The 17244-nt window shown below is 45.0% G+C and overlaps 1 protein-coding gene across 4 annotated transcripts in view; it reads right to left on the minus strand.

Annotated features, from left to right (window-relative positions):
• LOC121545770 (pleckstrin homology domain-containing family G member 5) overlaps positions 1-17244 on the minus strand; it is an 83225-nt gene that overhangs the window by 43922 nt on the left and 22059 nt on the right. For all 4 annotated transcript variants that reach the window (XM_041856587.2, XM_041856585.2, XM_045209470.1 and 1 more), the window contains exon 2: positions 6614-6690. In XM_041856587.2, coding sequence (XP_041712521.2) covers positions 6614-6690 — 77 coding nt within the window. The remainder of the gene's footprint in view (positions 1-6613; positions 6691-17244) is intronic.

Genomic DNA, 17244 nt, shown 5'->3' on the forward strand with positions numbered 1-17244 from the left:
TATGTCCTTCACATTGAAAAACCATTAGCCTACTTTTCCCTGAGCAATCCCAATGCCCAAATCCTGCTTGGTAGGCTAACATCACAGTACCACCACAGCAGAAATCCCACCCATGCCAGCCGGAGTGGTTCTGGTTCAGTCCCAAATGGAACCCTACTCCCTTTGTGTAGTGCACCACTTTTGAACAGACTCCTATGGGCCCTAGTCAAAAGTAGTGCACTACATAGGGAATAGGGTGCCATTAGTGACAAAGCCTTTGACTTCTCATACAGGGTAAACTTTCCTCTGGGCTCTTACACAGAAAGTGAGGTCATCCTTCCTTCCTTTTCCTGCTAAGAAACCCCGATCGGAGACTCTGTTCTTTCTCATTTCTCCTTACGACTCATAACGTGTCTACTTAAGCTATATTTATTTTGGTGCTTGTTATATAACGGCAATGCAAGCTGTGAGGAATATTTGGATGACAATCTAGCGTGAGTTATGTACATATTTTATTGCTCCAAGCAATATTAAATCACCATAGCGGAGTGACCTACTGGATGGTAGAAGTATTTGTGTATTCACAAATCAACAGCCAAAGACAACCAGGACACAGTGCTCTGAGCATGTAGAATATGGGGCTACTTTTAATGCAAATGAAAGGGTTTGCACATGGGTATACCCATATACACACACACACACCTTCTCTCACACACACACACGCACAAAAACACACGTGCCAACATACATGCAAACGCACATACACACGTGCAAATGCTCTCTCTCACACACGTGTTACAGCTAGATAATTCTACCTCCCATTATTCACAGTACATCAATAAATCTTGCTCCAGTGTTGGCTGCCCTCATGTCCAATACCTTTTCAAAAACAGACTGTTCCTCATTAGCCCTGGACAAAAAAAGAGCAGTATGAAAATTAAAAGGATGTGCACAGCTGCTTTAAATAGTCCTCTGATCTGTCGGTGCCAAGAGGCAGCTACAGCCAGACTCATGGCTGAGGAGAGCCAAGCAGGCCAGGGAAGGGAAGCATCATTAGGTATCTCGGTAAGGAATTAAGGCTTAACACATCTGTACCTCAATACCTGGGTTTCAGTCACGCTATATATTATTGTTGAATCGCTGACTGCGTGACCTTCTGTGTTGTTTTTGTATTCCTTCAGACAACAATTATTTAGTTAGTGACTAGCTTTAAAGGGTGGATAATATTACTTCCAAATAGCGTCACTACTTCCTCAAAAATAATAACATCAGAGCGAAATTAGTCATCAAATGAATATGCGAGGGACAGGAAGAAAGGTGAAAACCATCCAAGTGAACAATGAAACCAAAGAAAAAAATTGAAAAAAACAAGAGAATAGAAGTCAGTCAGCTGATGGAAAATTCTGTCCTCCTCTTCCAGTCTGCCCCACCTCTCTTTCCCTTCCATTCCGTCACCTTCCCTGCAGCGGTTTGTACTAGGAGGGGCACGTTGCCATGGGAACCCACACCTATCGGGGCCCTGTCTGGTCCTGTCCCGTTCCCGTAGTGATGGAGAGGGGGAGGGGTGTATTTAACTGAATATGTGGGAGACCTGTGTCACAGAGCGAGCTCAGACTGGCCTCTTCATCTCCTTACTGTACCAAGACTGCTGCTGGTGCCGTTAAATCAGTCACTTGCACAAATAGGGGTCTACTTGTGCCCGAGCACCTGCCCCTTTGCCCTCCCACTCACCAAGTTCCCTTTTGGGTGGTGGTCTAACTTTCATTCTTTTTTTTGTATACAGTTTGTCGTTGTTGTTCTGAACCCACTGCCCCCAAGTTGTCGTGATATCGTCAAGTTCGCCACCCCCCACCACGACTGTATGGAGCTCATGTGCGCCACTTGTGCCTTTTTTCCAGTCTGCCCTGTATGGAGTATGCATGTCCGCCTGGTATCCAAACATGCATGGCTTGAAATTCGGTCAGCGGTCGAGTGTGTAGCAAGCTACCTACAGTGGCTTACTAAAGTATTCACCCGCCTTGGCATTTTTTCTATTTTGTTGCCTTACAACCTGGAATTAAAATTGATTTTTTGGGGGGTTTGTATCATTTGATTTACACAACATGCCTACCACTTTGAAGATGCAAAATATGTTTTATTGTGAAACAAACAAGAAATAAGACAAAAAAAACTGAAAACTTGAGCGTGCATAACTATTCACCCCCTCATAGACAATACTTTGTAGAGCCACCTTTTGCAGCAATTACAGCTGCAAGTCTCTTGGGGTATGTCTCTATAAGCTTGAAACATCTAGGCACTGGGATTTTTGCCCATTCTTCAAGACAAAACTGCTCCAGCTCCTTCAAGTTGGATGGGTTCCGCTGGTGTACAGCAATCTTTAAGTCATACCACAGATTCTCAATTGGATTGAGGTCTGGGCTTTGAGTAGGCCATTCCAAGACATTTAAATGTTTCCCTTTCAACCACTCAAGTGTTGCTTTAGCAGTATCCTTAGGGTCATTGTCCTGCTGGAAGGTGAACCTCCGTCCCAGTCTCAAATCTCTGGAAGACTGAAACAGGTTTCCCTCAAGAAATTCCCTGTATTTAGCGCCATCCATCATTCCTTCAATTCTGACCAGTTTCCCCAGTCCCTGACGATGAAAAACATCCCCACAGCATGATGCTGCCACCACCATGCTTCACTGTGGGGATGGTGTTCTCGGGGTGATGAGAGGTGTTGGGTTTGCGCCAGACATAGTGTTTTCCTTGATGGCCAAAAAGCTCAATTTTAGTCTCATCTGACCAGAGTACCTTCTTCCATATGTTTGGGGAGTCTCTCACATGCCTTTTGGCAAACACCAAACATGTTTGCTTATTTTTTTCTTTAAGCAATGGCTTTTTTCTGGTCACTCTTCCATAAAGCCCAGCTCTGTGGAGTGTATGGCTTAAAGTGGTCCTATGGACAGATACTCCAATCTCCGCTGTGGAGCTTTGCAGCTCCTTCAGGGTTATCTTTGATCTCTTTGTTGCCTCTCTGATTAATGCCCTCCTTGCCTGGTCCGTGAGTTTTGGTGGGCGGCCCTCTCTTGGCAGGTTTGTTGTGGTGCCATATTCTTTCAATTTTTTAATAATGGATTTAATGGTGCTCCGTGGGATGTTCAAAGTTTCGGATATTTTTTTATAACCCAACCCTGATCTGTACTTCTCCACAACTTTGTCCCTGACTTGTTTGGAGAGCTCCTTCGTCTTCATGGTGCCACTTGCTTGGTGGTGCCCCTTGCTTAGTGGTGTTGCAGACTCTGGGGCCTTTCAGAACAGGTGTATATATACACTGAGATCATGTGACAGATCATGTGACACTTAGATTGCAAACAGGTGGACTTTATTTAACTAATTATGTGACTTCTGAAGGTAATTGGTTGCACCATATCTTATTTAGGGGCTTCATAGCAAAGGGGTGAATACATATGCATGCACTACTTTTCCATTATTTATTTTTTAGAATTTCTTGAAACAAGTAATTTTTTTCATTTCACTTCACCAATTTGGACTATTGTGTGTATTTTTTATTTTTATTTTTATTTAACCTTTATTTAACTAGGCAAGTCAGTTAAGAACAAATTCTTATTTAAAATGACGGCCTACACCGGCCAAACCTGGACAACGCTGGGCCAATTGTGCGCCGCCCTATGGGACTCCCAATCACGGCCGGTTGTGATACAGCCTGTCCATTACATGAAATCCAAATAAAAATCCATTGAAATTACAGGTTGTAATGCAACAAAATAGGAAAAACGCCAAGGGAGATGAATACTTTTGCAAGGCACTGTAGTTTAAATATCAACAGTACTGTCATAGCAGGTCTATGCATGGCCCTGCTGCTAACCCCTATAGCACAGTCAGGCAGGCAGTTAGTCAGTCAGTCAGGACAGTATTAACTCAGAACTAAGGCCTAGCTATCGGCCTGAAAAAGTCAGTCAGTCACAGACCTACAACAAGGTTCAAATTAGGTTCATACGACTATAGTGCAAACCCTTTGGAAACACATTCTAAGGCTAACCTCAGCACAGGTAGTGTTGTGTAATGTGATGATGACTCTACTCGTAGACAGCTATAGTAGGTAGTGTCAGTACCTGACTTACTGGGACACCTGGATTGATTCAGTGAATTATGGGACAGGTGAACTTGACTAACGCTATGCCAGGGCTCATGTCTCATGCTGTGACTGGAACAGACTCACAAATGCCTTTGGGGAGCTGAGTTACCGCAGAACGGAACTGATATAATACTATGAAGTAGGACCAAAGGAAGAGCTATAAAGACCAAGCACTTTCAAATAAAATTGAGAAATAACGTGAGGAAGGAGACTGCAGTCCAGTGGATAGAACCACTCTCTCCCGTGTCCTGTTGCCAAAAGCAGCTCAGTTCAAAGGGATCGTTCAAGCTCCTTAAAATACTCTTAAAATGAAATATAAAAAGTTGAATGTTTCGGTTCAGAGTCAAATGGCTTCTTTGATGAGTTTATTTAAAACCACATGGGATATAATACAAAGGGTATGTTTAAAAAGCTCTAATCATGTCTAAAACGTTTGTGGAATGCAGGCAATTGGAGTTAAACTCAACAAGAGGGTATAAGAAGAGATGGGACTGCATAATTGGCCTGCTTCATTAGTGCCCCCTGCTGACTAAGACCAGACCTGTCACAGACAGGAGACATGGATATTTCTCTGCTGCTCTGTCTGCCAACTGAAGACAACATAAGCACAAGTTAGGGAAGAAGGCTTTGATGTGCCATCCTCTGAAAGGTATGAGTTTGTCAACCGACTGGAGTGATGTAGACGATTAAATGGAAATCAGACAGAAAAAGGCAGCAAAAAAGAAGAGCGGGGGAGAGATTGAGGCTGGGACTGGGCTGTTGAAAACAAGCCTTCCCTCCCTCCCTCCCGTCCGTCCCGGTCCAGTCACCAGCGAGCTTCTCATTCCTCCCCTCCTCCTATCCCAGTCCAGTCCCCATAACTAACAGGCCTCGTCTTAATCTCCTTGCATAACGTCAGCCCGTGACCTCGGCCAAGGAGACAGGTTGCGTCAGTTGGACAGGCTTTGTCCCAAATGTCCTCCTCCCCCTGGTGCACAGGTCAACACACACACGATGCAGACCAGGGTTGTCAAACAAATGTTGGCCATGGGCCGCATTCGGTCTTTGCCAAGGTCCAGAGGGACGCACTGATTTTTTTAAATATTTCCTTACCGCCAAAGTTAGCAAAAAATTGTCCTCTATCCATCGCTTTTGGAATTTTCGATGCTCCCTGACTATCTAGCTTTCGTTTACGTGATTCTTAGTAACCTGGAAAAAGTGAAGAGACTGTATAATGTAGGTCCATTATAATATAATAAAAAACGTTTTGCATTGAATGGGCCCGTGGGACTTGAGTTTGACACGTGATGTAGACACTTCACCCAATGTGTACATTAACTGGCTCTTGCTCAACTTTTACAAACAAAATCCTAAAAGGCCTGTAGAAGATCCTTGTTGCCTGTTATAACATGAGTGAGGAGAAGAAGAGTGCTTGTAGTGTTTCTATCATTAGGGAAGGAGGGGAAGGAGAGGAATGAGGGGAGGAGGGGAAGAGGGGAGGGAAGGAGGGGAGGAGGGGAATGAGGGAAGGAGGAGAGGGAGGGAGGGAGGGAGGGAGGGAGGGAGGGAGGGGAGGAAGAGGGAGGGGAAGGAGGGAATGAGGGGAAGGATAGAGAGGAGGGAGGGGAGGAGGGGAGGAGAGGATGGGAGTGAAGGGAGTGAGGGAGGGAGGGGAGGGACGGGAAGGAGGGGAGGGAGGGATCTGCTTAATAACGTGTGAAGCTGAAGTGAGGCTGAGAGACTGAGACAGGTTAGACTACTACAGGTTCATCTCTCCAGCTCTCCTTGTGCCTTCACTTTCTTATACATTGTTGCAATAGTGAATTGCTATAACTAGCCTTGTTGTCTATAACTATCCTTCCCCGTGCTGTGTCATCTTAATTCCCTAGCTTTGTGCTCTTTTTCATCCATTCTCTCTCTATTATTTTCCCCTCTTTCACTTCAGTCCCATCATTTCCATTTTTAGTGAAAGGGAGGGCCGGTTGCTCTCAGTCACAGAAACTGAGGGTGAAATACAGCTTCTACAGATAAAGAGAGAGAGAAAGGGCTCCAGTGAAGTGGACCGTTTGGGGGAGAGCCGAGCGACCAGACAGAGACAGACACTGCTTTGGTTCATCTGGCTGCCTGGCTATGGTCCCGTTTTCAGAAAGCAGCGGCTTCAAAGGAATAATTCCGTTCACAGTCTAGTGGCCAGACACACTGCCTCACACCCTTTTAACACCTAGCAGAAGAAAAGGAGTCTCTCCCTAATCCTCTGATCAGGTTGTATGTAGCAGGACCTCACCATAGAGCTTCAATAGTCTGGCTACCTCTAGGGGGGGCTGGGGGGTAAATGACTTAGGGGTCTTATGGGGTCAAGCTGGACCTCATGTAGCCTGAGTGTTCTGTCCAAATGAAATAAAGTTACACACTGATCTCTCCTCACTGTAGATTTATTGGACCATGATTTGGGCTAAAGAGCCTTCAGGTTCAAACGGATAATCCCTGACTGACCGGCCCATCCCAGGATGCGAGTCTTACCTTCGAGGCCTGTCGACGGTCAGGGCACTCAGGATGCTGGCACACCACCCAGTCCTCCTCCTGAACAGGCTTCTCGTCTGGAACACAGCAGAGGAAAGACCATCAGAAACACACACCTCTGTAGAAGATCAACAACAAATAGACCTAGTAAATGTGTCAAAACATATTGTAAACCCATAAGGCCTGAGAATGCCCCATTTATAGGGTGTAAGAGTGTAATTGAGAGACAGAGAGATAGGCATTGTTGCCAAAAGTGTCCAGACATGACCGAGCTGTACTGCAATAACTTTCCAAGAACCTTGGAATAGCAGACCTGTCCACAATGACGACTGTCTCTCTCTCTTTCTTATACTCCATCTTGTGTATATAATATGTTCAACAACAGGCTCCAGGCTCGAAGACGATTATCCTATCTAGCAAACTACAATCAATATAAAGACAAGTGGTGAGTGGCTAGTGCCAGCCAAAAACTGTTTTGAATAAGAAGCACACAGACTGACGAAATCTCAATCTCAAAGTGATTCCATCACAAAACCACAGAAGCAACCAGGAACTAAAACATACCCAGTTCTGAGTCCAAAAGTAAGCTCATGTACAAACCGAGAGTTACAGAGAGAGGACCTCAAAAGTACCTATTAACCTTCTTAAATGAGACAAAACAAGTCTTAAACCCACCTCACTCAAGCCAAGAAACAGGTCTGGATCAAGGGCTGCGATATAACTTACTAAAACCCCCCAAAACACACCTGTTGCTCTTCCACTACAGGCAGCAGGGCAGGGGTACTCCCTCCCAGAGTCTGTCCCTCCTGCCCTGCCTGGGAGCAAGCCGAGACGTGCTCTCACTCACCCTGGCCTTCTGCCAGCACCTCCTCTGTTAATGACTCCCTCTGGGTATACAGGCAGCACACTGCCCAGGGAGCCACACACTTTTATTGAGCTTTTTTCCCCTTCAGGGGCACTTTGCCTCAAATGACAAGTCTTTATGACACTTGTCTAGTCCTAGAGGCAACAATGTTGTTTTGCACTGCAGAACCGTTTTCTGCCAGTGCAGAGGAAATGGAAAAGCCCCACTACGAGGTCCGCAGAGGCACCAAGCCACAGAAGTGACCCAAGCTCCAGGTAATGGCCGACCAGGGGTCTGTTTCTGGATCTCTGATCGCGCACCCTGTAGCAACACTCTCTCACCTGTGAAGTTCATGTTATTCTGTCTCTCATATAGCTAGCTGCCTATCCCTTTGTATCCCATAGCCTTACTATGGGACTCTCTTCTTTCCGCCCTCGGTCTTCCCCTTCGTCTCTCCAGCTCACACTGTCTATCCTGCTTTGGATCACTTTATCCCCTCGCACTCCACTTTTCCCTTTCTCGCTCTCTGCCTATTTGCCCCTCTCCGCCTGTGTGTTTCTCTCTCGCTCTCTCTGATGAACAGGAATTCCTGAACTCAGCACTGCTGATTAAGCCAAAAACAAACACACACACACACACACTCAACACAAGCCCACATGTGACAGCAGACAATGAGTTGATGCACATGAAAGAGACAGCAGAGCGTTCAGTCTGCACAGCCTTTCCCTTGCCCTCTCTACAGCTCCCAGGGCCTAAAGTCTTAGACATAACATCAATATATAAAGACACAGCATTCAGTGGCAAGCAAGCAACCTTTATACACCAATAAATAGAAAGGGATGTGTAAGGCCGTAATAATGAAAACTTGATATTTTGTACCATGGCCACAATTGGCTGAAGACCCACTAGCCTGGCCCGATACTGTGTGCTGTAACCAAAGGCCTACATCATGGCCAAAAGGAATTGGATAAAGCACTTAGACTAGACCACCAGGCTACTACCTCTACCTCACTCACCCATAAACCTTACATTACATCACCTCATTCTCCTTCAGACCCTCACAGCCTCACCAGCACAGCTCCATGTTTAGGCAGAGAGAGGCAGAGCCAAGAGCACGTTTAGCTGCGAGCCTTAAGCACGCTTTTATAAGGAATGTTAAGAATGCCTCAGTCCTGCGTTCAATTTGCTGAGCTTTGCCGTGGCACATAGGGCGTTTGAGGCTTAGCTATTCTCCGTTTGTTCAGGTTTATTCCCCCTCTTTCATTTGAAGGGGATGGAGGGAGGGCTGTTGTTAACATAACCCACGGCCAGGCCAGGAAGATAATTATTATGCAATGGCCGTCGTCGACCGTCTCCTAGAAGACAAAAGACAGATGGCAGACGGAGAGCTGCTGAGCAGTGAGCTGCTGCCCTGCCAGGGAACAAGGTGTTTCCTAGGCCTGGGGCTGGCGGAGTTGTGTTGCACTGTATTGCACTGCATGTGTCAGCAGAGCTTATTTCAGTGTCAGTGTGGGAGGCAGGCTGGAAGGCACTGGGAAGGAACTCTGCATCAGGGCCAAATTGTCCCAGCAAGAAGCCCCATTACAAATACATTACATTGTTAAGATGTGTCTTAACACTAAAGAGCATCTGCTATAAAATCACAAACACCTTTTCTCAGCGCTACCACTGTGTGAGGCAAAGATTAGGATGGGAAATGTGAGTGGGATATGTGATTCCGGGATTTCCTGACAGGCCGCCCCCAGGTGGTGAGGGTAGGCAACACCACATCCGCCACGCTGACCCTCAACACTGGGGCCCCTCAAGGGTACGTGCTAAGTCCTCTCCTGTACTCCCTGTTCACCCACGACTGTGTGGCCGCGCACGACTCCAACACCATCATTACGTTTTCCGACGACATGATGTTGGTAGGCCTGATCACTAACGATGATGAAACAGCCTATAGGGAGGAGGTCAGAGACCTGGCAGTGTGGTTCCAGGACAACAACCTCTCCTTCAGCATCAGCAAAACAAAGAAGCTGACCGTGGACTAAAGGAAACGGAGGGCTGAGCATGCCTCCATTCACATCAACAGGGCTGTAGTGGAGCGGGTCGAGAGCTTCAAGTTCCATAGTGTCCACATCACTACAGACCTATCATAATCCAAACACACCAACACAGTCGTGAAGAGGGCACGACAATGAATCTTCCCACTCAGGAGGCTGAAAAGATTTGGCATGGGCCCTCAGATCCTCAAATAGTTATACAGCTGCACGATTGAGAGCATCTTAACTGGCTGCATCACCGCTTGGTATGGCAACTGCTTGGCATCCGAACGTAAGGCGCTAGAGGGTAGGGCGTACGGCCCAGTACATCACTGGGGCCAAGCTTCCTGCCATCCAGGACCTCTATACCAGGCGGTGTCTGAGGAAGGCCCTAAAAATTGTCAAAGACTCCAGCCACCCCAGTCATAGACTGTTCTCTATGCTACCGTACGGCAAGTGGTACCGGAGCACCAAGTCTGGGACCAAAAGTCTCCTGAACAGCTTTTACGACCAAGCCATAAGACTGCTGAACAGTTAATCAAATGGCTACCCTGATATTTGCACTGACCCCCTTTTTATTTGCATTGACTCTCTTGCACCAGCTCTATACACACTCACTGGACTCTACACCCCCCTTTTTTGTGCTAATTCTACATTGTTGGGAAAGGGTTCGTAAGTAAGCATTTCACAGTCTACACCTGTTGAATTCGGCGCATGTGACAAATAAAATTAGATTTGTGTTAATTAGACCACCACCATTATTGAAACCCTGGCACTCTTGTAGCCTGGTCCAAATTTGTTTGTGCTGCCTTGCCAATTTCATAGGAGTTGGCAAGACCGCACAAACAGATCTGGGACCAGGCAAGTACTCTTGTACACTCAGCTGAAATGGTGGCCTGGGCTGCCTGGCTGGGCCTTGTTGTTCCAGTAGAACAAACCACGGACCAGCTGTTATTAATGTAGCAGCATATTTAGTGGCAGTCAGTGGGGCCTGAACAAAGCCATCCTGTTGATGTTGTTTTACCCCTGTAGTGGCACACACACACGGTATTACACAAATCTAAAACATGGCAACACAGTGCTTCCTCCACTACTGAAGTCCCCAGCAGCGCACAACAAGTGGAAACTATTCAGAACAGAAGATGGGCAGACGGTGGAGGGCAGATGACTATTTGGATGGAGAAAAACAATAGAACAGATTTTATTTCACTGATTTGTTTCTGTGAGATTCAGGCTGTCTGGACAACAGTGTACAACAACATAGCTGAAAAGGGGAAAAACATTTTCAGTTCAATCAAATGTTGCAAGAGACATAGCCGAGAAGTCTAAGACCCGTAATCAAAGTGCCAAACGCCACAAAACTGAAAGCATAATTCTGTCCAAAGTAAGAGTATTAGCGCACCAGCTTATAATACTCTTATAACCATATTTAAGAGAGTCATGTGGGGATAATTCATTACATAAGCAGAATGTTTGAGGGCCTTAATGTCTAACTGAGCAGCACCATACAACAATAGGTCATTTCAGTTGATTATTTAATGTGATTTGATCCCGTGTCAGGGCATTTTCTTTAAGTGCTATGGGATGAAATGGCACAGAGCGAGAGGTATGTTCCTTCATTATTGGAGCCTGCGGCCTGATTATAGCCTAAGGAATGCTACAGTAGTGTGTACTTCTGCTGCCCAGGCGATAAGGGGAGACGGACAGGACTGCCCAAGCCCCCCAGTCCTATACCTCCAGCCCCAGCCCCACACTCTTAGAAAACAAAAGGGCTACCTAAAATCATTTTAAAAAGTGTCCCTCGGATGACCCTGTAGTAGACCCATTTTTGGTTCCAGGTAGAGACTTTTTTTTTATGTATAAAGAGTGCAATCCCCTAGGCCCCCGGCCCAAGGCAACCCGTTCCCTAGCCTAGCTGAGAAATGTTTTCAGTAGCAGTTGAGTTGAGGCTTAATTACAGGGACTGTGGGACTAGGTGGGGATCAAAGACCCGCCGTTCTGTTCTATCTGTGGCAGTCAGACATTCCACTTCTTCTAGAACACAAAGGCCTACTCAGCTCTGCGGACACCTTAAGCTGCCCAGCGACTCAGCAGACAGAGCAGAGGAGGCAGAAGAAACTGCTGGCCTGGCTGGGACGATTGGATAAGAGCATTCCTGTATCCAGCCCTAGCCCAAAGTTATTACATCCCTTTTCCCTTTCACTAATGGCATAGAGGACAGTGGATGGAGGAAAGCAGAAAGCCTGTGCTGCTTCAAGCTTCAAAAAGCAGAAGCACTGAGTGGAGAATGACAATAACGCAATTCAGCTGTCCTAGTGTCAGTCCCAAATGGCACCCTATTCCCTATATAGTGCACTACTTTTGACTAGAGCCTGGTCAAAAGTAGTGCACTATATAACAAATAGGGTGCCATTTGGAACGGAACCAGACAGTATGCACTCACTCCTTCTTTTGTGGTAAATATTTCATCTCCACAGCAGCAGCTGTTCCTATCCCCATTCCCTTCACGGCTACTCTCATTTGAGGTGCTCTCTATGCCAGGTCACTGAGTGTCGAGTGCTTTCCACGGACTGAACGGAAGAAGAGAGCAATAGGGAAAAAAAGCTTTCCATGATGGTGCTGAAATGCTGAGGTCAGATCTCTGATGTATAACCACATGGCATGGCATCGCCATCTGCTAGCAGAGAAACGGGCTACATTTCATTCTTCAAGTCGGTCAGTGTCATATGACAATGTGGCTGATTCAGATCAATTATACAACATCATAGGCCTCATGGTAAATGTCAAATGCTAGGCTTTGTAGAGTCAGTTACCATGATCATCTTACAATGGAATCAAATTCCTCTTGCCAGTGCCATTCAGTGTGAATGGAAGTTAGCATGCAACGAACATGTTATTCCTCATATACCACACAATCAGCTAGGTCAATGGTCCAGCCCTTGAATATATTGGATGTGTGTACTTCTTATCCTGTTTGATAGGATGTCCCCTGTAGCTCAGTTGGTAGAGCATTGCGCTTGCAACGCCAGGGTTGTGGGTTCATTTCCCACGGGGGGCCAGTATGAAAATGTATGCACTCACTAACTGTAAATCGCTCTGGATAAGAGCGTCTGCTAAATGACTAAAATGTAAAATGTAAATGATAGATCCTAACACTTACCGCACAGGTCATGGATGACGTCCAGAGAGGAAGACCAGGAGTAGTGCTCTGCCACGTGCTCGGTGAGGTAGGAGGGGAGGGTCTCCAGCTCATACGCCCCCCTCTTCCTCCAATACAGGAACATGGTGACCAACCCCCAAGTCTCCCTCACTCTCAACCCTAACTATGGACCTTAACTCCTCAACCTTACCTAAACAACCCTCAAATCCTGTCCCCGATCACTGTAGTCGACTGACCCTAATGCCACACCGACATTACGCATTATTTTACCAACAACTACCTACATCTTCCCTACATCAAACACATCTCTAAATCCATCTTCAGACTCCAACTCTCCAATGTAGTCAAACTCTTCAACTCTGCCAATAGCTCATTCAACTTCATTCAAAAACTGCACCTGCAAAACTAGGCTATATTACCTCATCCAGCTCAACCACTAAACACTTGCTTTGAACCTTCTCTCCAAGCCATGCGCCAGAGCTGCTCACTTTAGGTCCAACTGGGCATAAATGAGTCAAGATTTCCATTTTAAACTGGGTTTTAATTAGCTCTCTGAAGAAACCAAACCACTGTCTTGGTTTGAAACAGTCTGTTATTCAGATCACTAACATTAAACAGACAGCTCTGACACCTGTTTTATCAATGCCCTCCAGGATCTGTATTGAAGATCCAACCCAGCAGAAGAAGACTGGTCTAAACCCTCAACTCCAACTGTGCTCCGGTTCCAACTCCTTGAAGAACCTAACATCAGATCCTCATAATCCAAAACCATCAACTAAAGACATTTTCCATGGTCTTGGTAACTTGTCTCTTCCTGTTGCTCCTTCAGTCCTCCAGGGGTTAAGGCGTTATAAGCATCCAAACAAAGAGAAGTCCCCTTCCATCGTCCCCTTCCAAGCCATTAGCTTGAGCTCCTGACTTTACTGTGGACGTCAAAACATGCCTTGATTACTTCTAAAATCTCACAGTTCCATCTTCCCAAGGTAAAAGTACTTTGTTACTGCAACCTAGTAATAATTATGTTGTCATCATCCTTCCTTCATCCATGATAACGTTTTCCCAACTTTCAAAAACTTATCCTGTGCGACAAGTCGACAAGCTGTTGAGTGTCATAGCCCGTGTAGGATGTGTGGACGATAGGGGGGCATTCGACCCATTCCACTCCATCAGACAAGCGATGTATTCATACAGAGGTGAGTTGCAATGCATGCTGGGATTGGCAGTCTGGGGCCAATGGCTTTCTAACTGGACAACACAAAGATCTCTTTTAAACATACTCCTACACAGAGAGCAGAACTTTCTTTATGTTTTGCGCAAACTGTAAAAGCCTGAAATATTTCTGCATTAATTAGGCTGGCTAGAACCTTGCGCTTTCTGTCTCCGGAAAGATTTATTATTTTTTTATGAATGCAACAAGTCTGATGGCTACGTTCAGCTATTTCTGCGGAGGTACAGTAGTACAATACAGAGACATTGGAGAACTGTTTCTCAGAGAGAGAAGACAGATGTAGTATAACCAAGGCCCTTTTGTAAGAGGCCACAGACAGAAGATAGAACATTTCCACTCTGCAAATCGAGGATGGTTTAAAACCACACCAGTAAGTCATCAAATCTATTGACAAAACATTTTCTCAACGTCGCTCAAAAGGTTGATTCACTGTTAGTATACATCTATAATAAGAAAATATAATGAAATACTGTGAGAACGCACTGTGCTAGCCATGGAAGGGAGGGACAATGTCACACAAAGACCCAAATGTCCAATTTTGGGATGAGAAATTAGAGGGTAGGATGGGAGCCGATCTGCTCTGCTGCTCCAGGCTTTGCAGACATATGGTAATCATCTGGAACAGCTTTGAGCGCACTGCTGCTTGCTATTTAATGATGAGACCAGTCATGGGCTACAGCATGAGAACTAGTGCCTGCTGCAGCATAACAAAAGGAACTACTAGAGGAGGCATTTAGACGAGTAGTCTCCCATCCCTTTCATCATGTCGCAAATCAGGTCACCAACCTATTCTAAATAAATATCAGTCTTTTGAAGGGGACATGTCATTATTCTGCAAATTACATCCAATCAGATTGCCCATCCAGTTGTCTTGTAGTTGAGAAACACACAATATTGAATAGTCGTTTGTCCAGGGGAGTAAAATGAAATCACTCATACTAACTACCAGCTATATAGTCTATATGAATCATCTCCTCGGTAAACTTTGAAGTATTAATGGGGAGCTTGAGGAGGAATGAGTTTGATTGAATGCGGGTACAAAACTGTAACTGGGGGAGTGTATCTGTGTGTGTGTGCCGGAGAAGGAGTGTGTGAGTGAGAGTGTTGACAGAGGGAGTGCAGTCGAGCCGAAGGGCTTGTGCGTGCCCATCTGGAGGAGGTTTGGGGTTATATTTAGAAAGGTGGCCCATCATAGAGGGACTGGTTAACTCTTCACCAGCCAGGCCAGCTGCAAAGAGCAGAACCAGGGAAGTGAAGGGAGGCCTATCCTATCAGAGCATCTGGACACAAACTACAGTAAATATAGTACATCCAATGGCTTCGTCCTTCAGGGGCAAAAATATGTTTTGACATCTAGTATTAAGAATAACATTCCGACAAAAAAAAAAAAAAAAGTGTGCTGAACTCCAATACATTAAGAAACGGGAAGCTTGTCTGTCCAGGAGAAAGCATTCAGACTGCTGCTTGCAGAGACAGGCCTGTGCTGCCTTCTATGGACTCTGCTCATAAAGAGCAGCAGCACATCCACTGACTCCACACGCAGAAGTAGTGATACAGATTAAAACTTTGCACCCTGGTCTTTGTTGTGCTTCTACGTCAATGAGCATGTGCTGTGCCGTTCAGAGACAATGCAACAGGCCTTGGCACAGGCTGGCGAGGCAGCCCTTTCCACTGGATATGCTATAGAGAGCAACCCTCCCTTTCGCACAAACACCCCAAAAAAAATGTATCCTCTCAAACATTTACAGGACAAGCTATTTGTAAACTGAGATATTTTCAAAATACATTCATCCCAATCAAAGACACCAGTACATCAGCTACCCCGCTATTCATGTGCCGCAAAAAAAGGGTGTGACTGTGTGTGTTCATTCCCGCAGAGAGAATTGCTATCAAACATACAATTTAAAAGTCCATCTTTAAACCACCAGTTAAGAGGGACAAACAACTGGTATTGCTTTCTTCAGCTTGTTGATATGAAGAATCCTTTAATTGAAACGGCATGGCGTCTACCTTCTGAAATCCTCACAGAAATCAAAACACTCATTCTCAGACTGAATATACGGTTATTGTCAGGAGGGCTCTAATGTTGATAAACAGTCATTTGGGCGGGTGTGTGTGTGTGTGTGTGTTTATAGCGGGACACTCTCAGAGGTAAACATTACCTCCAATATCTACTAACTTCACGAAGCACCATGTGTATGACCTTAGGCTAGCCCCTTGTAATTATCCACTAGGTTCTGAAGAGCAGGGAAGCCACAGGTCCAATTTAACAGGGTGTGGTTCTCTCCAAGAGCAGCGGAGAATGATGATGGTTTAGAATTAATAGTCACCATGACCATCGACTCATTTGAAATGCATTACCCAAAGTGTGGTAATTAAACAACTGTTTTTATGTGCCCCCATAATCAGGCCAAACTAAAACAAGACGAAATGCTCAGCTGGACAGATTGAGCACAGCACAGGACCTATACCACATATTAATTTGGATTGCTCCATTAATGAATTAATAGACAATCAGAATGATCTGGCACAAAACTACAACTCTGATGAGAGAATCTGAAAACAACTGCATCGTCAAACCCAATAACCTAGTCTCTGCTAACAAATGACGCACGTCCAATCTGATTGAAAGAGGTTGAGTATCTCTACCTCCCTGAGGGTAAAAGGCTGTGTCACCTGTAACTCAAACCCCAGATCCCCCAGTAACAGGTCTGGGTCTCTGAAGAACAGCCCATCTAAAATGAGGCTAATAGGGTCATTCCATTTTATTTCAATCACTTTTTGACTTTCTGTACACATTTGCCCATGGTAGAAGTGGTCTGAAAGTAACTTTTTGGACCTGAATGCCAAAACATTTAGGAGACAGAGGTGCTCAAAGTTGACCTATTTTGCATTCCCCACCATGACATACCAATGTAAAATATAAATGGTTGAGTTTTATATAATTTAAAATCTTAAAAACAGGGTTGTCAAACTATATTCTAATTTCTTGAAAATAGTTTAATAAAAAAAAAATATTTATAAACTTTTAACGTAAATTATCTAAAAGCGCATAAACTTCCTTTATTTCATTTTTTTGCATTCGTTGTAGCTTAGACCCTATTTTACATAATCGGAGGTGTTTGTGTTGTGCCTGCTATCAGATGAGACACAGCATGCTCTTGAATACAGGGTGGGTGTCATGTTTTGGCTGACAAGTGTACTAAAATGGGAATGGGCAATTCAATGCTAACAGAATGACACAGACACATTATATATATATATATATATATATATATATATATTAATGTGTCTATGTATGCCAAACAAAAACCATTGACTGCAAAGTTAAACAAACTTTGCACGGGGACTAATTTCAACAATTTCCACTGAAAA

Source organism: Coregonus clupeaformis, chromosome 30 (assembly GCF_020615455.1).
Source record: "Coregonus clupeaformis isolate EN_2021a chromosome 30, ASM2061545v1, whole genome shotgun sequence".
Taxonomy (NCBI): domain Eukaryota; kingdom Metazoa; phylum Chordata; class Actinopteri; order Salmoniformes; family Salmonidae; genus Coregonus; species Coregonus clupeaformis.